Source organism: Ovis canadensis, chromosome 2 (genome assembly GCF_042477335.2).
Source record: "Ovis canadensis isolate MfBH-ARS-UI-01 breed Bighorn chromosome 2, ARS-UI_OviCan_v2, whole genome shotgun sequence".
Taxonomy (NCBI): domain Eukaryota; kingdom Metazoa; phylum Chordata; class Mammalia; order Artiodactyla; family Bovidae; genus Ovis; species Ovis canadensis.
Genome location: NC_091246.1, coordinates 205,072,265 through 205,097,057, shown reverse-complemented (window position 1 = coordinate 205,097,057; position 24,793 = coordinate 205,072,265). Strand labels below are relative to the sequence as shown.

At 35.0% G+C, this 24,793-nt stretch overlaps 1 protein-coding gene across 5 annotated transcripts in view; it reads left to right on the top strand.

Moving 5' to 3' along the window:
- SF3B1 (splicing factor 3b subunit 1) overlaps positions 1-24,182 on the top strand; it is a 58,101-nt gene extending 33,919 nt beyond the window's left edge. The window contains exons 3-27 of one of the 5 annotated variants that reach the window (XR_011254636.1): positions 371-537; positions 1,845-1,949; positions 2,258-2,372; positions 4,213-4,292; positions 5,371-5,541; positions 9,219-9,456; positions 10,662-10,874; positions 11,123-11,244; positions 12,703-12,900; positions 12,998-13,099; positions 14,271-14,450; positions 15,089-15,175; positions 15,298-15,568; positions 15,849-15,994; positions 16,098-16,244; positions 16,385-16,510; positions 17,294-17,515; positions 17,797-17,979; positions 18,066-18,177; positions 19,170-19,239; positions 19,636-19,756; positions 20,069-20,200; positions 21,244-21,516; positions 23,195-23,411; positions 23,699-24,182. Coding sequence is in view for 3 of the 5 variants with exons in the window: in XM_069577915.1 (XP_069434016.1) it covers positions 371-537; positions 1,845-1,949; positions 2,258-2,372; positions 4,213-4,292; positions 5,371-5,541; positions 9,219-9,456; positions 10,662-10,874; positions 11,123-11,244; positions 12,703-12,900; positions 12,998-13,099; positions 14,271-14,450; positions 15,089-15,175; positions 15,298-15,568; positions 15,849-15,994; positions 16,098-16,244; positions 16,385-16,510; positions 17,294-17,515; positions 17,797-17,979; positions 18,066-18,177; positions 19,636-19,756; positions 20,069-20,200; positions 21,244-21,516; positions 23,195-23,411; positions 23,699-23,857 (3,887 nt within the window). In the remaining 2 variants the exon portion in view is untranslated. Of the gene's footprint in view, positions 1-370; positions 538-1,844; positions 1,950-2,257; positions 2,373-2,568; positions 4,006-4,212; positions 4,293-5,370; positions 5,542-9,218; positions 9,457-10,661; positions 10,875-11,122; positions 11,245-12,702; positions 12,901-12,997; positions 13,100-14,270; positions 14,451-15,088; positions 15,176-15,297; positions 15,569-15,848; positions 15,995-16,097; positions 16,245-16,384; positions 16,511-17,293; positions 17,516-17,796; positions 17,980-18,065; positions 18,178-19,169; positions 19,240-19,635; positions 19,757-20,068; positions 20,201-21,243; positions 21,517-23,194; positions 23,412-23,698 lie in introns of those variants that run through there. The other 4 variants (XM_069577915.1, XM_069577916.1, XR_011254637.1 and 1 more) reach the window with 4 other exon arrangements.
- Positions 24,183-24,793: the final 611 nt, after the last annotated feature.

The following is a 24,793-nucleotide window of genomic DNA, read 5'->3' as shown; positions in this document are numbered from 1 at the left end:
TAGACAGACGCTTTACCGTCTGAGCCACTGGGGAAGTCCGTTCCCTCTCTGGTAGTGTTTAAATAATCTGAAGTGTTGTTCTTGCTCCCTAATCAACATCACCAGGATTTTTTCAGTTGGGAAAAGTTAAAATTTAACAGTAGTTTAATAAACTTTGGCAAGCTGTTTTTAAGGTAAGAGTAACTTGTAGTTGATGAAATAGGATTTCTTTTGTGTTCCTAAGTACCTTCTGTTGAGGTAGAGATATTTTAAATGTATTAGAAATCAATACTTTTTATGGTTATTTTGATAATACCCAGTAGAGAAATATATTATGTTGAGTGATGTTAGGAAAATGAAATTAAGAGAATCTGTATTTATTTTCTTACAGATATTGAAGCACAGATTCGAGAAATTCAAGGCAAGAAGGCAGCTCTTGATGAAGCTCAAGGAGTGGGCCTTGATTCTACGGGTTATTATGACCAGGAAATTTACGGTGGAAGTGACAGCAGGTTTGCTGGATATGTGACATCAATTGCTGCAACTGAACTTGAAGATGTAAGTTTCATAGTATACAAAGAGTCCAAGCATTTTTTTTTGTTGGAGAGCAAGAAATATAAAGGAATTTTCTGTTTGAGTCATCTGCTGTAATCTCTGAAGACATTTTGGAGATTGAGAAATCTTTTCTTTGGGAGGATAAAACTGTTGAAGGTGTCTTTCTCTTCTAAGACTTCTGGAAGTGCTCAGTTCTGACTCTTATTTTAAAACTAGTTTATTCAGCAAAGGAAATCATTAACCATTGTAAAAGTAACCTACTGAGTTATTGTTACCTACTGAGCTCTATTTGGAGGAGCCCTCTATGAAGTGATTTCATTGTGAATGGCTTGTGACCTCTGATTTTTGCTTGATACTGTTTTTTTTCCTCCCTTGGCATCTTAATATGAATGAACTGTTTTTGGTACTGACATTAATAGGCTTTTTCGAGCCTGTTTTAGTTACTCTGAAGGAGGACTACCTCTCATTTTGAAACACATCTCTTAAAGTATTTTCATATATTCCACAGAGCTTATATCTTGTCAGACCATCCCAAACATCCAAATTTGGTGAAATAGCTTATCACTTTTGTGTGATTCAGTAACCTATGTATATAGATTGTGAAACTTGTTGTTTTTATGAAATTCAAGCCATGGTTTATTTTATAGTTAGCACCTTTTTTAAAGAAAAATATTAAAGTGCCAAAGCAAAATTTGTAGAAGCCAGTCAGGCCTCTTTGCATATCATACCTTAATGGTAAGAGGCAGTAATGTCTCTGTGTTCCAAAAGCTGAGCAGGAAATTTTTTTTTCAGTTTTAAATAAAATAAATGATGTGTTAAGATCTTCTTGAGCCCTGCCTGTTGTTGCACTTCTTACATTAGCAAAATAATAATATAACGTTATTCTGTCCAAACATAGTAATACTATTAGGGAAATACATTTAAAATTACTTACATTTTACTTTTTTCTGTGGCTAAACCAAGTTTTTTAAAAAAGAGACCAGGAAACTGGAGAATTCTAAAGAAGCTATTTGTAGTTTCCAAATCGGAAAAACAAATTTAATCATGCCCACTGAGAAAAATGAAATGCTCACATTTTTCTAGTCCGCATATAATTTTAATTGACTTCCACAGAAAGCAGTCCTTATTTAATCTTTTGAAGAGTGTAGAAAACTAAGTTTAATTTTTTTGGTAGTTTTTTGAGTTGAACAGAAAACCCAAGTGTTAACAAGTTTCATCATACTGTATTTTGATTTCATATTGAATCTTTATGTACTTTCTAGTTTCTAAGTGCTGACATTTTTTGGTTTTTGGGGGGTATTGCATTGCAGGATGACGATGACTACTCATCATCTACAAGTTTGCTTGGTCAGAAGAAGCCAGGATATCATGCCCCTGTGGCATTGCTTAACGATATACCACAGTCAACAGAACAGGTAACTTAAAAAAATTAAACCAGAGTTTATTTGGATAAAGAAAACTGAATGTCTCAACTCCCGGGGAAACTCATTTATTTTAGGAGTCAAATTAATGTTTTGAGGAGAGTTGATTTTAAAAAATTATTGAACTATGGAAATTTCTCATATGCCTTACTTTCTCACGATAGCATTTATGTGAGTATTGATACAGAATATTAGTAGGCATTTATTAAACATTTTTATGTTTTATAATGTTGTGACTTTTGTTTGTGATTTTGTTTGGTTATTTAATAAGTGGCTATTAAATGAGACATACCTCTTTTCAGTATGATCCATTTGCTGAGCATCGACCTCCGAAGATTGCAGATCGGGAAGATGAATACAAAAAGCACAGGCGGACCATGATAATTTCCCCTGAGCGTCTTGATCCTTTTGCAGATGGTAATTCTTTCCCACTTTTCTATAAGTATTCAGAAATTTATTTGTGTTAAGTTGTCTTTAGCCCTTTGATTTTTTTTGGCATGCTTATGAATTTGCTTTTCTTTTTTAAAATCCCCCTTACTATAGATTTGTGTAGATTTGGTTGAAGTCACAGATGCCATATTCTTCATCTTTATAATGCCAGTTTTCTTTCCAGGTAGAAGGACAAGAAACTAATGAGCCCATGCCATAGAAACGCAAAGGGTTAAAGGTTTTTCTTTTACTTTTGTTTTGGGTACGCTTTCTTTACTTTGAACAAATGTGTTTTTCTGCTCAAAATACTTTCAAATTATTGAAAGTTTTCATCCCAAATCTAGATTTTTAGGATTGTTAACTTTTGAGAAACTGTTTCCACATTAGAGCTCCCCCCATGTTGCTCTAAATATAGTTTAATAAATGCACCTACTTTGCTCTAAGCAAACTTAAAGTTAAAACAGAAGTATGTATACAAAGACTTTGATATTTTTAATAGTTGGAGTCTGTTTTGCTGATTTTAGTGTACAGGTCAGCACAAGGGGCATAGTGAGCCTGATGGATGCTTTCCTCAGGTGAGTGAGTTTCAAAATCAAAATTAGGTGCCTGTTTCTTAAAATTAGATTCTGCTGCAGGTTTATAAATTAGACTTTCAGCCTGCATGAATTAGTAGGGATATTCTTTTTTTACTTGCATAATTGTAATTGATTTAAACATGTATGTCAGAATTCACAGGCCCATACTAACTGTCCTTAATTTCTTTCCTACAGCAGTACTGCTATATGCCAGTCCTGTCTGCATTCTTAAGGGTGCAGTTCAACACATCCTCTCTAGATTATGGTGAAAAAGTATTCCAAAGGAAGTCTTATCAGAGCTAGTGTCAGAAAGAATGACACTATCAATTGGGCATGATCTTCAGCATAGGAAATGTCTTAGAATTTTATTATATTTTCCTAAATTATGATGCTATACTACTTGTATAGCTAATTATCACATTTCTAAAAACATCGTGTGCCTCTGTGAATCTTGTATTGTTTCGTTTGGGCTTCTTTAAGATATTTCGAAGTTTGAGAAGCAAATACTGAAACTTTAACCAAGAGACTAACACATCTCTTTGTACACCACTTTTTTTCTATATGCATCATAATAACTGGTAGAAGTAATATATTTCAAGTAATATGTTTCCAGTTATTTATACTTTTTAAGAAGATAAAAATATGTTTCTGGGTCAACAAAACGTGGAAAGCCCATGAAGCCCTTTTTAGTAACATGACATCAGAATAAGATTAGAGGTATATTTTTAAAAGTCAGATTTTCTAAACTAAAACTGTTGTAGAACATTGTATGAAGAACTTATCTAGTCATAGTTACTTGTAGTCAGGATTTTAACAGCTTGCAACAGGTAATGTTTTGAATATAAATATCTTTCCAAAGTGTTACTAATGGTAAAGAGATAATTTTCTAGGCTTCTATTCTGCTGCTTGAAGTCAGAACTGCTGATGGAGACAAAGGCACGAAAGTGTACGTATTCCGGATTAGCAACCCAGGAACCCATCACTTCTGAAGACACTAAACTGTGCTGTCATTTTGTTTTTATATGCATTAAAATCTTTGTTTTAAACTGCTGTAGATATGTTTGTGTTCAAACAGGTTAAATTGATCAGCAAACTCAATAAAAAGTAAGATGTATAATTATTAAAGTTTTTCATCAAAAAATAAATTAAATGATTATGGAATAATGTAATATTAGAGCAGGGCAGATATATCAATTGAACCTAATTATCTTTTATTTATTGTACTCTTGTCCTGTTGCTGTTCTTTTCTGCAGGAGGGAAGACCCCTGATCCTAAAATGAATGCTAGGACTTACATGGATGTAATGCGAGAACAGCATTTAACTAAAGAAGAGGTCTGTAAACGTGCTTTTTATTTTCATGGTATTGGAATAATGTAAAGGAAGTTGAGATTGAGAGACTTTTATATTTCCTTTTTTATTTGCTGCACAAACATTGCTTACTTTTTTATTACTGTTACTGTTAATAAAAATTAAGTTGAGAAAGAACCTTATGCAGAATTCTGCTGGTAAGTCGCTTTAGTCATGTCTGACTCTGTGTGACCCCATAGATGGCAGCCCACCAGGCTCCCCCTTCCCTGGGATTCTCCAGGCAAGAACACTGGAGTGGGTTGCCCTTTCCTTCTCCAATATATGTGTATACATACAGATTTTGTAGTGGACATATCTGTGGGGGCTATTAATGGTATGTCCCTGAAGTCACTGTGTAAGAGAAAAGTCAAATAGTGAAATCATTTTTTGAAAAGCCTCTTTATTATTCCACAAAATTCAGTTTGAATATGTGTGGAAATTCAGTTTGAATATTCTGACGAGTTCCTGCTGGCCTGCAGAGATTGCTCTGTTTTAATACTTAGTCTTTGTCACTTTATTATGAATATATAATAGATTTTGAGGTTATAGAACTCCATATATCTAGTGGGGTTGTAGAACTCCACTTTAAAATCACAGGGTAAATTAAATGTATATTTGTTGTGACTGTAGTATATATAATACTTCATAGTTACTATTACAATAAAAGTTTGAAAATTTATCACTTTCCCAACTTATTACATAGTCTTAATTGCTATTTTTATGAGTTTTACTTGATGTATTTTTCAGTGGAAGCATTTTGGTTTGCTGCCATTGACTGAAGATTTTACTTCATTAACTATATAAAAAGCAGCGCTCTCTATGTAATACGTTCCATATTTGCTCATATATTATGTAGAAAGACAGTGTATAAAGCTTGAAAATACAGGAAAGAGAGGTAAAATAAGGAATGGAAATACCAGTAGCATAGAAAGGAGAATGATTGAAGAATAAAATGGTGTTATGTACAGATAACTCGACTAATGGTATGAAAATATATTGAAAGTGTTGAAAATATATTGAAAGTGTTTTAAAGATGCTCATTGTTTATTTGTGTATTTTTCAGAGAGAAATTAGGCAACAGCTAGCAGAAAAAGCTAAGGCTGGAGAACTAAAAGTCGTCAATGGAGCAGCAGCATCCCAGCCTCCCTCAAAACGGAAACGACGTTGGGATCAAACAGCTGATCAGACTCCTGGTGCCACTCCAAAAAAGCTATCAAGTTGGGATCAAGCAGAGGTAATTTCTTTTTATTGTTTATTGTTACTGTTTTTAATTTATTTCTCTCATGGAATATATTGGTCTGCTTTTGTTGACTTAACAAGATAACCTCAGACTGGATAGCTTAAAAAAGAGACATTTATTTTCTCACACTTCTGGAGGCTTGAAGATCAAGGTGCCAGCAGGGTTAGTACCTAGTAAGAGCTCTCCTCCTGACTTGCAGATGTTTGCCTTCTTGCTGTGTCCTCATGTGGCCTTTGCTCGTGTGGAAAGAGCGAGGGAGCTCTGGTGTCTCTCCTTTGCCTGTAATCACACCAGTCCTGTCAGGTTAGGGTCCAACCTTGTGACCTCATTTAACCTTATTACCTCACTCAGGGTTCAGTCTCCCAAGTACAGTTACAGCAAGGATAAAGGCTTCAACATGAGTTCTGGGCAAAACAGTTCTGTTTATAACTTAGAGTAAAGGGATGTTTGTTTTGAAATATTAAATACAGATATGGAAGTACGTCACATTCTATGGAGGCTGAGTATAACATAATGGTCCTCTTCATTTTCTAGATGGATGATTTTAAGTCTGACTACAGGTGTCAGATACACACTACTGCATTTTCTTTGTCAGTTGATTTTCCTAGAAACTTTTTTTTGGTGGTCAAATATACAATTTGCCATTTTAACCATTTTTAAGTGTACAGTTTAATGATATTGATTACTCTTAAAATGTTGTACAAGAACCACCATGATTTATATTCCGAAACTTATCATCACTCAGACAAACTCTGATCATTAAGCAATGGCTGTATTCCCCTTACCCTTCAAATAACTTCCTTATGTTCTGTGATGCCTGTACCTCCTTAGCTGCTGCTTTTTAGTTTGTGACTTTGCTTTCTATTTCTCTCCCACCCCAAATAGGAACAATTAAAAAGATAAAAGTATAAATGTTCCCACTGTGAAATCTACTGGTATGCCTGTATATGTTCTCAACTACTCTGCTTTTACATCTCTTATAATATGGACTGTTGGTACAAATTGACTGTATACAGCTTAACTCGTCTGTTTATGTACCATTTTCCATCTCTTATTACTCAAGGACTCTCATGTAACATCAGTTTTTTTCTCTGTACTCTAGGTTATTATCATCAACAAACACGTTTTTCTGATCTTTATCTTTTTAAAAAACCAAAAAACTGCAAGAAATCATCTCTGGATCCTCACATCCCCTTCCAGCTACCATCCCATTTCTTTCTCTTTACTGCAAAATGCTTTGAGTGAGTCATTTATCTATACTTGGCACTCTGTGCTTTCACTTGCATCCCCTCTAACAAATTGTCTTTGTCAAGGTGACTTCCTCATTGCTAAATCCAAAAGTCAGGTCTCAATCTTCATATTACTCAGCATATCAGTAGACATTCTTTGATACCCTTTTTTCCCCTAGCTTCTGGGTTTCAGTCTTTCTTGATTTTCCTAATACTCCTCTTAGCGGCTACTACTTTTTAGTCTTGTTTGCTGTATCATCCTCAGCTTCCTTAAATTTAATGTACTCTAATGCTCAGTCCTCAGATCTTTTTTCAGCCTAAATTAACTCTAGGATCTCGCTCCTGTATTTACATATTGTCTTTGTAAGACAACTCCCAAATATACAGATCCATCCTTCCTTCTCTGTTCCTCAGACCCAACACATTTACCTTGATGTGTATTTGATAGGCATCTCAAAATCAGTATTTCTAAAATAAAATTGATTTTCCCTATTCACTCTTTACATCCTGCTCCCATGTGTATTGGCTCAAACCAAACCCTTCAGGGTCATCGTATATCCCTTTTATTCTCTAATCTGACATCCTATCCAAAATAAATTTTCTTGGCCCCACTTTTAAATGTTGTCAGAATCTAGCCACTTTACATGATCTCTGTCCCCACAACCCTAGTCTAAGTCACTGTCCACTCTAGCATAGGCTACTGCAGATTTATTTACAAATGAGGAAAAGCATGTCAGACCATGGCATTGTTTTTCCAAACTCGGAACTGAGTTCTAAATCTAACACATAATTTCCAACCAATTTAAGTTTAAGGTAGATCTTGGGACTTCCCATTTGCTTGCTGATGCATGAGAGGACTTAATTCTGCAGAGAAATATTATTACTAAGTTAAATCCTGTGGCTGGCATTCAGTGTAAATTTTGAAAACTGAGAAAAAGAAACTTGTCTTGTATCTCTTTAACAGAAAAGAAGACCCAAGAGTTGATGTCTGTTTTATAAAAACTAGAGATTCAGACCATATTTTCTTTCATGTTTCTCATTTAACACAATTCCATTCTAATCACGTCTGTAGGAATTACAGTGGATAGTAGGAAGAATGTTTTCCTACCTGATTGAGCAGGAAGAGCAGCTCCCCAAAAGATTTTTTTAGCAGTTTATGTGCCTCGTTACTGTTCAATGTTGTTCAGTCACTAAGTTGAGTCTGACCCTTCCCGACCCCGTGGACTTCAGCACGCCAGGCTTCCGTGTCCTTCGCTGTCTCCTGAAGTTTGCTCATATTCATGTCCATTAAGGTGGTAATGTCATCTAACCATCTCATCATCTGTTGCCCCCTTCTCCTCCTTTCAGCCAGCATCAGGGTCTTTTCCAGTGAGTCAGCCCTTCATATCAGGTTACCAAAGGATTAGAGCTTCAGCATCAGTCCTTCTAATGAATATTCAGGGGTGATTTCCTTTAGGATTAACTGGTTTAATCTCCTTGCAGTCCAAGGGACTCTCAAGAGTCTTCTCCAGCATCACAATTCGAAAGCATCAATTCTTAGGCGCTCAGCCTTCTTTATGGTCCAACTGTTTATATGCTTTATTCACCTAATTAAGAATTTCTTAACCCTGATTAATACATAGAATCTTTTGAAAGAAAAAAAAATACTGATTCTTATTTGCAAACATAAAGCTAAATAGAACTCTTGGGTGGAGTATCCAACTTTAAAAGAAATATGTAAAAATATACTACAAAACTTACAGAATTATTTAAATACAAATTTTGTTTCCACTGATTGACCTGCCATTTTTGATATGATATTGTCTGCATTATGAAGGTTATTTTACTGTCACACTGTCTGATGCCCTATATCGCTCACTGCTTGTCTTTATTTGAACTACCATGGAACTTTTGATTGTCAGCTTCTAATTTTTTGTTTTCATTAACCTTGAGAGTAATATAAAGATTATAAGTTAACCTCATTTCAAGGATTTGAAATTATGTGGCAGTATCAAGTTACAATTACCCAAGTGATTCAAAACATGCTTAAATTAATTAAACACATAAAACTGAACAAAAATACAAAAATATTCTTAGTGGGAAACTTTGTGCTTACATTTCTAAGTCCCAGATTGGAGAGGTGCATATCATTAGAACTGAAAGTTTTTGAGATCTCAACAGAAAAACCTTAATGTTTTCTCAAAGTTACAGAACCATTAGTGGCATAACAAGATTATTACCCAAAATATGTCATTTCTTTTAAGCTAGGGCTTTTTTCAGTGCTTTAAATTAAATCTTTAAATTGTTTTTAGTCATAAACATGTTTGCTTAGAAAGCAGGTATCTTTTCAGCAGAAGGATAATCTACTCTCTTAATCATGAACTAAAACATTTAATTTTTTTTTTAAGTGTTCTGGTTACTTTCATGTGGATGTCTGAAATAAAAATGTTTTACTCTGTTAAGACCCCTGGACATACCCCTTCCTTAAGATGGGATGAAACACCAGGTCGTGCAAAGGGAAGTGAAACTCCTGGAGCAACCCCAGGCTCAAAAATATGGGATCCTACCCCTAGTCACACACCTGCGGGAGCTGCTACTCCTGGACGAGGCGATACACCAGGCCACGCAACACCAGGCCATGGAGGCGCAACTTCCAGTGCTCGGAAAAACAGATGGGATGAGACCCCCAAAACAGAAAGAGGTACTTCTAGTGGAATCTGGGCATGTGTTTGAGTAAAATGTGATTTGATGAGGTATGTCTGTGGGTGAAATTCTTCTGGTTCTGGATAGACAGATAAATAACCAGATGTTTTCGGGACAGGTTAAGAACTGAGCAGATTATATATGTAAATCTTTTCTCTTCTTAAAGAGGTTTAAGGATTATTTTAGGAGAAACATTTGTTGTTGCTTAGTCGTTAAGTTGTGTCCCACTCTTTTGTGACTCCATGGACTGTAGCCCTGCCAGACTCCTCTGTCCATGGGATTTCCCAGGCAAGAATACTGGAGTGGGTTGTGGTCTGCAGGGGATCTTCCTGAACCAGGGATGGAACCTGCATCTCCTGAATTGCAGGTGGATTCTTTACTGCTGAGCCATCAGGGCTTCCCAGGAAGAAAGGAGAAAGTAAAGTTTAAAGGCCATAACTTATACTATATTATAGTATAATAACATCAGTTATTGTCATGTAATATCATCATTATTGTACATAACATTGTTTGCTATTTTATTAATTTTAAGGGTACAATTTAGTAGCATTAAGTACATTCACATGTTGTGCAGCCATTATCACTATCATTTCTAGAACTTTTTCATTGCAAGTAAAAGCTGAACCCATTAATAACTCGCCATTCTTCCTCATCCCAGCGTCTGGTAACGTCTCATCTACTTTTTGTCTGTGTAAATTTGCCTAAATCTCGTTGTTTGTGTGACTTCTCCAAAGCTGTGAGAATAGTTTTTGAAAGTTAAGATTTAATAGTATATCTGCTATATTAAGAATTTATAAAGAATGTTTAATGATAGGGCAGAGTGATTTAGCACGTAGTGTAGGGAATTCTCTGTAGTCCAGTGATTATTAGGACTCAGTGTTTTCACTGCAGGGGCCTGGGTTCAGTCGGACCTGAGATTCCACAAGCCACACACCCCCATCTCCACCTCCCGCAAAAACAGTAATGTAATGGATAAGAGAAGCAGTATAAAATTGCACGTGCAGAGTAATCTCACTCTGGAAAATTGAAAAATGCCTCAAGATGCACAAAGTGGCTATTTCTGGGTTGTGGTATTGTGAGTGATTTAAAAAATTCTTTGCTCCTGTTTCCTTTTCTTGTTTTTGAACTTCATCAGTTTGAGAATAAACAGTCATTTTTTTGACGGTGGTTAAAATTTTAGGCTTATTCACTTTTTCTTTAAAGATACTCCTGGGCATGGAAGTGGATGGGCTGAGACTCCTCGAACAGATCGAGGTGGAGATTCCATTGGTGAAACGCCAACTCCCGGAGCCAGTAAAAGAAAGTCACGTTGGGATGAAACACCAGCTAGTCAGATGGGTGGAAGCACTCCTGTTCTGACCCCTGGAAAGACACCAATTGGCACACCAGCCATGAACATGGCCACCCCTACTCCAGGTAGAAACTTTATCATTGGAAATAATTTTTTTCCCCTGTTAGTATTTTGAACTTTGTTTGTGGTTTTCTGTGTGTTATTAATGCCTATTTTTAGCAAGAATAACAGGACATAAAAGGAAGTGTGAGTTTATAATATAAAAATGAATGTTAGAATTGATCTTAACTGTCTTACATCCAATCCCAAGAACCTATGTGATGATAAAATCTTGCGCTATGTAGATTATTACAGAAATTTTCTTTTTTGGTAGGTCACATAATGAGTATGACTCCTGAGCAGCTTCAGGCTTGGCGATGGGAGCGAGAAATTGATGAGAGAAATCGCCCATTGTCTGATGAAGAATTAGATGCTATGTTCCCAGAAGGATATAAGGTAATAACAACATGAATCTGGTTTTTAAAATGTGGATTTGGTGGGGAGGGGTGTGCCATGAAGCTTGCAGGATATCAATTCCCAATCAATCTGGGGCAGAGGATTGATCCTTGGCCCCGGCAATGAAAGCAACGAGTCCTAACCATTGGACCACCAGGAAATTGCCTGGTTTTTGTTTTAAATATTCTTTGAAAATATTAACTGGTAAAGTTTGCATTGGTCTTGCCCAAATTTACTACTCTGTTTCATTCTTTAGATATTTCCAAGTGTGTTTCATTTCCACATTAGATCATGGTTATTTTACTTGATGTCTCACAAGATCCTGTGTATTTAGTGCATGGATTGCCAGTGAACACAAAGAATGTTCTTGCTTTACCATAGCAACGTGAAGTTTACTTTGAAGTATAAAATTTTGTAGGTGCCTCTGACTCAAGGACCTTTTGATGGTCTAAACGTGGTCATATAGCTGATGTTATAATCAGAGCTGGAACCTAAGTAATTTGATGGCCTTTACTGGGCCTTTTCTGCCAATGTCAATTGCTTCTTAACAGTTTTATGTATTTTCCCCTCTCCCCTCATTAGGTTTGTACTAGAGTATTTGTTTTTAAGTATGCATGAATTAACTATTTCATAACTTTTTGTAATCTTGGGTGAGGAAGGTCCCCTGGAGAAGGAAATGGCAACCCACTCCAGTATTCTTGCCTAGAAAATCCCATGGACAGAGGAAGCCTGGTGCAGTACAGTCCATGGGGTCACAGAGTCGGACATGACTTAGCAACTAAATCACCACAAATCTCCATGTAATACTGTGGGTATAGTCACTCTCCAGCCTACTGTTGACTAGTCGAGTGTCTGTCTCGATTACATTCATTGATTTCTTTCTAAGTAGAAGGGGAAAATCCTCCTTTGTGAATATTGAGTGAATTTTTTGATTTTAGTCAAATGGTGTATTTATAGGGCTTTGCTCAACATTTTTGGTTTTTATGCAGTTACTCATTTTTGTACAGTCTTAAAAGGGATTTACTTTTGTAGTGCAGAGATTTACATGAATTAATTTTAAATTTTTGATTATTTTAATATAATCTTTTATGCATTCTGTGTACTTTGTGAGCTTATTTGCATTTATATGATGCTGGTTCACCAATATGTTTATATAGTCTAATGTTTAAAAGTGATCAGAATTTTGTAAGCCTTCTTCATGTATCTTCTGATTTCCCCACACTAGTACACTTAATCTAAAATTTAAATTTGATGAAAAAAAAATAAATTTGATGAGAAAGAGTAATGCTTGTCATATATTTTAAACATACAATTAAAATAGAAAAATGAGATTGATGTTAATTGATGTTAATTCTTGCCTCTAAGCAAAAAGCTTTTTAGGTGCACATATTATTCATTTTTATTATCATTTATTATATAAAGTTAAGAAAGTCCTAAACTGTCTTTTAACTGTATTAGGTACTTCCCCCTCCAGCTGGTTATGTTCCTATTCGAACTCCAGCTCGAAAGCTGACAGCAACTCCAACACCTTTGGGTGGTATGACAGGTTTCCACATGCAAACAGAAGATAGAACTATGAAAAACGTTAATGACCAACCATCTGGAAATCTTCCATTTTTAAAACCTGATGATATTCAGTACTTTGATAAACTTTTGGTAAGTGATAATAACATACAAATACTAACTATTTATTTAGCAGTTACAAGTCATTATATCTCCACTAACCTTTAAATTTTTTACTTTTTACTGTTAGGTTGATGTTGATGAATCAACTCTTAGTCCAGAAGAGCAAAAAGAGAGAAAAATAATGAAGTTGCTTTTAAAAATTAAGAATGGAACACCTCCTATGAGAAAGGTAAGTACCAGTTTGTTAAATTATCATGTTCATTATAATCTTAGAAATTCTCCATTTTATCCTCAGGGCCTTTAAAACATACTGAAGATAAGGGAATTTGTAGAATTATGTGGGAAATTAGTATCATATGTGGTTTGAAAATGGTTGGTTCTTTAGGAGAAGTTTAGGAGTTTTACTTTATACTCTTGTGACTCTTTCTATTACCCTTTTTTCTTATATTTTTTTCAATTTTTTTTTTAGTGAAGGTATAGTTGATTTACAGTGCTGTGCTAATCTCTGCTGTACAGCAAAGTGACTCAGTTATATTCATGTATACATTCTTTTTTAATGTTCTTTTCCATTATGGTTTATCACAGGATATTGAGTATAGTTTCCTGTGCTGTACACTAGGACCTTGTTTTCTATCCATTCTAAATGTAATGGTTTGCATTCTACCAATCCCAGACTCTTAGTCCATCCTGCCTGCCGCCAAACCACAAGTCTGTTTTTTGTGTCTGTTTTGTTGATAGGTTCATTTGTGTTGTATTTCAGATTCCGCCTTTAAGTGATATTATATGGTATTTGTCTTTCTCTTTCTGACTTACCTCAATAATAATCTTTAGTTGCATCCATGTTGTTGCAAATGACATTATTTTGTTCTTTTTTATGGATAAGTAGTATTCTATGGTATACATGTGCCATATCCATCCATTTATCTGTCAGTGAACATTTAGGTGATTTCCACAGCTTGGCTAATGTGGATAGAGCTGCTGTGCACATAGGTGGTGTATGTATCTTTTTGAATTAGAGTTTTGTCTGGATATATGCCCAGGAGTGGGATGCTGGATCATATGATAATTCTATTTTTAGTTTTCTGAAAAACCTCCATATTGTTTCACAGTGGTTTCACCAGCTTAAATTCCCACCAACAGTGTAGGAAGGTTCCCTTCTCTCCACACCTTCTCTAGCATTGTTACACTGTTTGATTATCTGAAAACATTGATTAAGCCTCTATCACAGGAGTTCAAACTTCAGAGTAATTTTGATGGGAATGAACACGTACTTCTGTATGTAAAATATCCTTGTGAAGTTTACACTAAAATATTCAGTTACAGGAAACTATGGAGTAATTATTTTGCTCCCATTCAAAATGCTTATAATCGAGAAACCTACCTTTTACTCTTTCTTCCAGGCTGCATTGCGTCAGATTACTGATAAAGCTCGTGAATTTGGAGCTGGTCCTTTGTTTAATCAGATTCTTCCTCTGCTGATGTCACCTACACTTGAGGATCAAGAGCGTCATTTACTTGTGAAAGTTATTGATAGAATATTATACAAACTTGATGACTTAGTTCGACCATATGTACACAAGGTTTGTTCTCCCGTTGTGTTTCTAATGACTTCATATATTTTGATATAAAAAGAATTCGTGTTTTTTTTACCCACTTATCAATAGATGTATTTGTGAAATGTAAAAATTCTTAAAAAGTAACAACTGATGCTATACATTTACAATAAAAAAGGGAAACTTCAGCTCCTTTTAAAGAATACTCAGTTAGCCATTGTTACATTTACATGCCCTCGGACCTTTTTCTTTGCACGTAGGTACATATACAAATACACGTATAAATAGATGTAACTTTTGGCCATCCTAGTGGATTCATAGTACTCATATTTTTAATTTGCTTTTATTGATATTAGGATGTGAAAATGTGTGTTTCTGTATCAGCCATTGAGTACTAAGAACCATCTTTTTGCTGATGGTAATTATGGCTTAGAATTGTAAAATGCAGATAGGAGTGTGTGTGTATATTGTATTTAATAATTTTTATATTACCATTTCTCCCAAATACTGATTTTTATGTTGGGTTTAAAGTTGTGTGATTAAAATTCTTAATCTGTCCCTTAATTAACACAGTCTTAGAAATTAAAAATTTCCTTATATGTACTCTGTTACATGAGCATTGCATCAGTAACTGATGTGAAAATGTAGCTCCTTCTCTTTTTCAGATCCTAGTGGTCATTGAACCATTGTTGATTGATGAAGATTACTACGCTCGAGTGGAAGGCAGAGAGATTATTTCTAATTTGGCAAAGGTATTTATATTTCTGGAAAAGAAAGTTTTATATTTGTTGATAGGATTATTCAATTTTAGAACAAAATGATTGAAGGTTAATGTTATCAACTCATTATTATCATTTTTTTCTTGAACTTTCAGGCTGCTGGACTGGCTACTATGATCTCTACCATGAGACCTGATATAGATAACATGGATGAGTATGTCCGTAACACAACAGCTAGAGCTTTTGCTGTTGTAGCCTCTGCTCTGGGCATTCCTTCGTTATTGCCTTTCTTAAAAGCTGTGTGCAAAAGCAAGAAGTCCTGGCAAGCGAGACACACTGGTATAAAGATTGTACAGCAGATAGCTATTCTCATGGGCTGTGCCATCTTGCCACATCTCAGAAGTTTAGTTGAAATCATTGAACATGGTAAGTTGTAGGATAACTTTGTTTTAAGACAGGTTTCCTGAAATTTAGGCTACTGATTTTTGGAGAAGTGGAAGGTGACCTACATAAACACCATATAGTTTATGATTTGTAATATTAGCTGCTAATAGGTTCATACTGACTTTTGCCTAACTTTGTCCATTGTGAACAGATTCTGCAGTTTGACTAAACAGTTAGATGTATTGCTGGGATCTCAGTAGTACTATCTGAGTTAAAACTAGGCAATGTTGCTTAGTTGAAACCTATGTTTGGCTTTCTATAGGTCTTGTGGATGAGCAGCAAAAAGTTCGGACCATTAGTGCTTTGGCCATTGCTGCCCTGGCTGAAGCAGCAACCCCTTATGGTATCGAATCTTTCGATTCTGTATTAAAGCCTCTATGGAAGGGTATCCGCCAACACAGAGGAAAGGTAAATTCACCAGTTTGGTTGTGTTTTTTATTTCTACTCATTGAAGTTCAAGTGACCTAAATCTAATTTACTAAGTATATATATATTTTTTATTTTATAATAGGGTCTTGCCGCTTTCTTAAAGGCTATTGGGTATCTTATTCCTCTCATGGATGCAGAATATGCCAACTACTATACTAGAGAAGTGATGTTAATTCTTATTCGAGAATTCCAGTCTCCTGATGAAGAAATGAAGAAAATTGTGCTAAAGGTACTTGTTCCAAATTGTTCCATATTTATTAATCTAAATTGGATGTGTTTCATTGTTGAAAGAGAATTCTATATCATTAAAAAATACATTTTAGACCAGGACTGTGTTTGCTGCTATTATTATCTTTTTGAACATTTTAGGTGGTAAAGCAGTGTTGTGGAACAGATGGTGTAGAAGCAAACTACATTAAAACAGAGATCCTTCCTCCCTTTTTTAAACACTTTTGGCAACATAGAATGGCTTTGGATAGAAGAAATTACCGACAGGTAAGTGTTTATTTTTAAAAATATATATATTTTTAGAAATTCTTTCAGTTAATCCATTAGTTTGATTGCATATTATATAAGTCATATTTTGCCTTGAGGATCTCATAGATTGTTTGCTTGCTTGTGAAAGGATGGATTTTAGTCAGCAAGTCAATTTTCATTTTGAGTTTGCATTCTAGAATAAATAGCCAACTATGAATTGACATTTTTATCTAGTAAGTGAACTACTTAATCTGGCTTAAATGAAGCATGAATATAATCTTTAATCCCCTTGACATAGACTCACACTTAATTTTTTTGGCCATCTTTTTCTTAAGGTTTTATTATTAAAATTTTTTTTGGTTGTGCTAGATCTTCGTTTCTGCTCTTAGGACTTTCTCTAGTTGTAGCGAGCGGGGGCTGCTTTTTGTTGCTGGTGCATGGGTTTCTCATTGTAGTGGCTTCTCTTCTTGTGGAGCTCTGGCTCATGGGTTCTTGGGTTTCAGTAGTTGCAGCATATGGACTCTAAAGCGTGGGCTCAATAATTATGTGCATAGGCTTAGTTGGTCTGGGCATGTGGTATTTTCCCTGGCCAGGGATCAAAGACATGTCCTCTGCATTGGCAGGCAGATTCTTATCCACTGTACCACCAGGGAAGTCCCATCTTAAAGTTTTAATAGTAGGAGCCAGCTGTTCTCAACACACTGACTAGCTAAATAGTATCTTTAGAATATTCCATTTTCATAATTTCTCTGTATTTCCTTGGAAAAGCAGTAAATTGATTTTTCCCTCCTTTTTTTTTAGTTAGTTGATACTACTGTGGAGTTGGCAAACAAAGTAGGTGCAGCAGAAATTATATCCAGGATTGTGGATGATCTAAAAGATGAAGCTGAACAGTACAGAAAAATGGTTATGGAGACAATTGAGAAAATCATGGGCAACTTGGGAGCAGCAGATATTGATCATAAACTTGAAGAACAACTGATTGATGGTATTCTTTATGCTTTCCAAGAACAGACTACAGAGGTAATGATACTAATTATTATGGCAAGTTGTCATTGGCTCTCATATTTGTAAAAAGTAGTTTCAAGGAAATATCACTAAAGAGTAATTAAAAATTTTAAATGCCCATATTTATGCAGTTAACTACAAAGAAATGTTCTTTTACATCACATTTTTAGAATAAATTTTTGGAAGCTGAATATTAGTATATTTTAACTGTTTTGTCACAAACTGAATTCTTGTTCACATTGAATATAGTTTTTAAATTTAACTTGGCCTTTTTTTTTTTTTTTTTTTTTAATAAGGACTCAGTAATGTTGAACGGCTTTGGTACAGTGGTCAATGCTCTTGGCAAACGAGTCAAACCTTACTTGCCTCAGATCTGTGGTACAGTTTTGTGGCGTTTAAATAACAAATCAGCAAAAGTTAGGCAGCAGGCAGCTGACTTGATCTCTCGAACAGCTGTTGTCATGAAGACTTGTCAAGAGGTAAACTTCTATATCAGATTCTTATTTATTCGCTGAAAGAAATAGGATAAACAGTAACATTTAATCATTTTTTTCTTTTTAAACAGGAAAAATTGATGGGGCATTTGGGTGTTGTTTTGTATGAGTATTTGGGTGAAGAGTACCCTGAAGTTTTGGGCAGCATTCTTGGAGCACTGAAGGCCATTGTAAATGTAATAGGTATGGAATTCGTTGGTTATGGAAGAATTTTTTGTTTTTTGCTTTTTAAAAGTTCTTTGGATTTTTTGAAAGTAAAATACAGAATCCTATTTAGGAGTTGAGTGATGATATCTGATATAATTTTTTAACTACTAAAAATACAGTTAAGTTGGGATGTCACATGAATCTTACCTCCCAAAACCTATTTATATTTTACTTTAAAAGAGAAAAGAGGGCAAGTTTTAGGACCTGCAAGAGAGGAGTGAATAGTCACAACTCAAAAACTTTGAAGTCATGGGTTAAGAGGGCCCTAAAAATACAGTGTTTCACCTGGAATATATAGGAGGGCAATGGTGGGTGGAGAGAACTCTGAAATTTTAAGACTAAATATGATATATTTACTCAACTTGAGTAAAATGGTTATGGCAGGTTTTCCTGCTTGCCATGAAGTTCAAGGAATGATAACCTGGGAGAAAAGTGAATCAATCAAATAATCTCTCATTATTTAAATCCAATACTTTTAAACTACCCTTTCAGCTTTTTACCCAAAATTAAAACAAGTATATTTCAAATTCTTTTGGGTGTGGAGAATAAAGCTTTTATTCTTTAAAGGCCTTTTGATGGAGCAATAAATATGGTCTTGTGTTTTATTCTTCATTGTAATTGAATAGAACTATTGCAGACTTGTGCAGAGTTTGGAGGGGCAGAAATAACCTATCAGGAGGTTGAAATAAGCCACTATTTTTCTTGTTTTAGTAAGGGGTTTTTATGCAATATAGGATGTCTTTAAACCATTGCATTTACATACAAATCACAGTTCAGCCCTGTCCTCTATATATTTGGAGCTAAAAATCAGTTATTTGGCCACTTGTGGGGCTCTGGTTTGCAAGGAATTATAAACCATATTGTTGGTCAGAGAAACATGGGAAAAGCAATGGAGAGAGAATCAGAGCAAGCAATTCTAGTTAGAACAAGAGCCCCTGCCAGCTGCCTCCTTTTTTCTCTCTTCGTAGGTGTAAATACCATCCAAGTATGCCCTGCATTGCAGGGAGACTGGAGATCTGTTTGTTTTGCAGTTAAAGGGTAAGGGGGCCCTTTCTGGAAAATTTTGCTTTAATTTACATGTCTCCCTCTGGCTTATATTGTTGTGTATGGCCGGAACATAAGCTGTCCCCATATTTAAATGTCAGTGTACAAATACATTTCAGAACTAAATGGAATTTTTTGTTGTTGAGTATCCATCATTCTTTAAATCACTTCACTAATTTCTTTCATTTTTATACATACATAATGAGAAGTTGTTAATGAAAAGTTAAAAATTCTGCGTTTGGTCAGAATCTGGGGCTTTTTCTTTCTATAGGCAGCTGTAAGTTTGTATTTATGCCTAGTCACATATATTACATTGTTAAGTGAAAGATAAAATGAGCAAAGCTTGCAGTTTACATGTTAATTGATAGTGTGTTGACTTTCGTTAAATAGGTATGCATAAGATGACCCCACCAATTAAAGATCTGCTGCCTAGACTCACCCCCATCTTAAAGAATAGGCATGAAAAAGTACAGGAGAATTGTATTGATCTTGTTGGGCGTATTGCTGATAGGTAAGCAGATAACCTAAATATTTTTAAAGTAGTATTGATTTTTACATTTTTATTCACTTGGCAAATTTGCTAATGTAAGTATATATGGTCAGGCTAATATTTTCAGTGAAATTTCAGTTTGAATGGTAATGAGGGAGTAGCAGTATATTTTTAAATTTTGCTTTTATTTAAAAATAATCCATCTCTTCTGAACAGTAACAATTTATATAATGCTTAAAATGAGTTGGTAATCATGTCTTGAGAACTGAATTTTTGAATTTACCTTTTAAAATTTATTGTCATGAACAAATTAAACTTTTATTTTTAAACCAGGGGAGCTGAATATGTGTCTGCAAGAGAATGGATGAGGATTTGCTTTGAGCTTTTAGAGCTCTTAAAAGCACACAAAAAAGCTATTCGTAGAGCCACAGTCAACACATTTGGTTATATTGCAAAGGCCATTGGGTGAGTATTATTTATGTCTTTTTTTTTTAACTTTGTAGTAGACTGATTTAGCGTTAAAAGATGCTTCTGTTTCTGTAAGCTCTTTTAAGGTAAAGTATGAGTAATGCAGTTAAAATAGACTTTAATGACCTTCAATATTTGAAATGTTTTCTTTCATCTTAAATTGAATTAAAATAGAAGGGTATAAAATTTCATTTAATAACATTTCAGTGTTTGCAGAAAGGGAAACATTTCAGAAGGATTTCAGGTTTTGTTGATTCTTTTTGGTTATTTAAAATATTAAGGCCAGTTCTTTTTGGATATCGCTAAAATAGTTAACATAGTTCAATTCTCAACTTAATACTTCATGTGTTTTGAAAATATTTTTCTAGAATTAATCCACTGACAACTAAAAATTATAACTATTTTGTTAGATAATCTGTGGTTATTTGCTTTCACTCCACCAGAACCAAACTAGAACAGTCATTGTAGAAAATGAGATATTTCATGTACATGTGGCATAATAACAAGATATTCTCAAACATAACAAAAGTTGATTATATAATTAGAGTCTCCTCCACCCCTTTTTTGGTAGCTGTAGTATGTTTTCATTTGTGATGAAAGTCAAGCAATTTGCAGTGAATACCTGTGCTAATATAATCTTTTAGTTCCTGTATCCCTTTAAATTTGTGGTAAGATAAATCCTTAAAGAAGGAGAATAAATGTGGTAAAGGTCTGTGGGCAGGAAGATAAAAGGGAAACAGATTTTGTATGTTATGGCATGGGAGACCATGTTCTGACCACTCAGAATTCTCAGACTAAACATGTAATGAAATGATATTTCATTCAATGAAATTTATTAAAAACTGAATTATATTTGAAAATGAGTCCATTTGAATATTTTCATAAGAGTGAACATTTTAATTAAAATGAATTTGTTAAGTAGAAACAATAATGCCATAGCATAAAATTACTGAGTTCCATCCTTTGATCATTTTTCTTCCCTCTGAAAAAAATTTTGACTTGTATACTAACAGTTTGCTGACACATTTATTTTTTTCCAGCCCTCATGATGTATTGGCTACACTTCTCAACAACCTAAAAGTTCAGGAAAGGCAGAACAGAGTTTGTACAACTGTGGCCATAGCTATTGTCGCTGAAACATGTTCACCCTTCACAGTACTACCTGCCTTAATGAATGAATACAGAGTTCCTGAACTGAATGTTCAAAATGGAGTGTTAAAGTCACTTTCCTTCTTGTTTGAATATATTGGTGAAATGGGAAAGGACTACATTTATGCTGTAACACCACTACTTGAGGATGCTTTAATGGATAGGTAAGTGACTTGAACTAAGCACAAGAAAATAGTTAAAATAATTCTTTTATTTTAGAGAACTTATTGAAGTAATCATTAGATGGCCTGCTTGTTGTGATGTAGTTAAAGAAAGGACTACTAGCCTGGATTTTATGAAACTATTAATGTGACTGTTATCTCCAAATAAGGTATATGATATAGTACTTTTCCTGGTGGTCCTCTGGTTAAGAAGCCACCTGCCAAAACAGGGGAATCTTCCTGGTCTGGGAAGATTCCAGTGCCGTGAGGCAACTAAGCCCGTGCAGTGCAACTACTGAGCCTGTGCCCTGCAACAAGAGAAGTCACCACAATTAAGAGTAGCCCCTGCTCTCTGCCGCTAGAGAAAGCCCTTGTGCAGCAGCAAAGATCCTGCACAGCCAAAGGGAAAAAAAGATACATGCTATAATGGTTCCCCCAATTTTTTCTCCCAAGTGTGCCCCCTCTTCATTTTAACCGCCTCCCCCCCATGAGGCTTGTGAGAGCTTACTTAGCTGACCAGGGATTGAACCCTGGCACCAATAGTGGAAGCGCTGAGTCCTAACAACTGGACCATCAGGGAATTTCCAATCAACTTTTGTTTTAAAAATTACAAAGAAAATGATGAGTATGAGCTTATTGATGTAACAGAGAGACCTGATCTTTTTAGCTTTTTGTTATGGCAGGTGAAGCAGAGACACTTTTAACTACTGAACATAGCCTGCCAGAGCCACACTATTGTCACTGCAGGCCCCCAATTATTCAGATGGTGACCCCTGATAAAGTATTGCTGGAGGTGATTGATACAGTCCTAATACCAAGAAACATTACTTTAGTTGGGAAATTTACCAAGGAGGAATGCAGATTCATTATAATCTATGCCTAATAGATTATTATAATAAATAAGAGAAATAAAGATGCTAGTAACTAAGTCGGTTCAGGTGCTTTTTTTTTCCTCTTAAGGTTTAAGAGAAAAAAGTATTTTTTTCTCTTAAATACCTTTAAGGTTCTCTTCTTGCCTTCGAGGGTAAAACGTGTGAACTTGTTTTTATACCTATCATAGACGTTTTATCTGATACTTGTACTCAGTTGAATAAATTATGGAATAAATAAGTCAATGATTTGTCATAAAGTCAGTCAAAACATGGGAGGTGAGAAAAGTTCTTTTTTCTGGGTTTGAAAAAATTATTAGTCCTTCTCTTCCTTTCCCCAAATTGAACTCTTGAATGAATCTTTTTAAAAAACCACAAGGGAAGGGATTTAATCTCATTTTAATTATTTACTGTATACAGTATTGAATTACTTTCGAAGATTTTAAATTTACAGAGTTTAAAATGAGATATTACTGTTAATTGTTCGTATGTTGAGTCATGTATCCTCTCTTATTTTTAGTAGCTTGCAAAAATACACATTGTGCTGGGCCTTCTTGCTCCTGTTACTCTAAGAGAAAAATATAGCTTATTTTTGAGCCATTGTGAGCAGGTTTGAATCATCAAAGCAAAAGTTCTCAAGTATAATCATCAGTCATTCTAAAGGTATCCTATGTCAGATACACGAGGTATAAGGATGACTGCATCCATTCCAAGCACTGAATTTGTGATTTAGTTTCTAACAGGCATGCAAGTATTTTCTGTGAAACTAAGACTGCATCTTAATAAAAAGCTTTTTCCCCTCTCCATTACAGGGACCTTGTACACAGACAGACTGCGAGTGCAGTGGTGCAACACATGTCACTTGGGGTTTATGGATTTGGTTGCGAAGATTCGCTGAATCACTTGTTGAACTATGTATGGCCCAATGTGTTCGAGACATCTCCCCATGTAATTCAGGCAGTTATGGGGGCCCTGGAGGGTCTGAGAGTTGCTATTGGACCATGTAGAATGCTACAGTATTGTTTACAGGTAGGTTAAAGATTTTTTAAACAGTATTCATTGAAAAAGTAATGTAGTTGAATTAAGTCACTGTTCCTAATTATCATTAGGGAAGATATATTTGTGCCATATGGGAAAACAGTTATAAGGGGAGAGAAGATTAGATTTTGTCCTTGCCCACTTCAGTTTTATGAAATTGACATCTTTTTTTTCCTCTCTCAAAGGGAGATGTTTAGAACCATATCTTTATGGTTTGTTTGTTAGTTGTGTTAAGGTTATGTATTTCTTGAAATAATATAACCTTTTAATTATTCTAGGGTTTGTTTCACCCAGCCCGGAAAGTCAGAGATGTGTATTGGAAAATTTACAACTCCATCTACATCGGTTCACAGGATGCTCTCATAGCACATTACCCAAGAATCTACAATGATGATAAGAACACCTATATTCGTTATGAACTTGACTATATCTTGTAACTTTATTGTTTATTTTGTGTTTAATGCACAGCTGTTTCACACCTTAAACTTGCTTTGATTTGGTGATGTAAACTTTTAAACATTGCAGATCAGCGTAGACCTGGTCTTACAGGAAGAGCTAGAAATCCAGTAGCATGATTTTTAAATAACCTTTGTTTTTGATGTTAAGCAGTAAACGCCAGTAGTGACCAAGAACACAGTGATTACACACACTATACTGGAGGGCTTTCATTTTTAATTCATGTTTATGAAGATTTAGAATTCATTCCTTGTGTTTAAAGGGAATGTTTAATTGAGAAATAAACGTTTGTGTACAAAATGCTAACTCGTGTGTGTTTTTTGAACATGACTTGTAAAATGCGGAACTTTGATAAAGTACTGGTTTCTGTAGAATAAGTGGCTTAATATCGTTTTCTGTCACCTGGTTTATAGAGAGTAGTTAGTAGAATACAAGCTATATAAAGTGATGGTATCTTTGTCAAAATTCCATTGCTCTGTTGATAAAGACATTAGGAAGAGTAGCTTTGAGGGTGTTAACCTCAAACTAGCACAACCCTTCCATCACCTTAGAAAATATAGCACCTTTGCTGAACTGTCTTTAATATTATTTTGCACTTGCATAGCGCCTTTCATCTCTTGATTTCTCAAAATGCTTATGAATTTGCTTAAGGGAAGTAATTGAAGTCATATCCAACTCGTGACAATTCTGTTTAGAATGTGGGAAAAGTAGCTTAAACTTCTACTTGTAGGGAGTGAGGCTACCTCTAAGTCATGCTAGTTAGAATAAGACAATCTTTTGAGTTCTTTGCCCATGTCATGTCGTAAGCCACTACTCAACAGTATATACCTGTTAAGCACCTACTGTATGTCAGCCATTGTGGTTAGTTGTAGGGATGCAGAGGTACTTCTGACCTGCCTCTTGCCCTTAGGAAATAC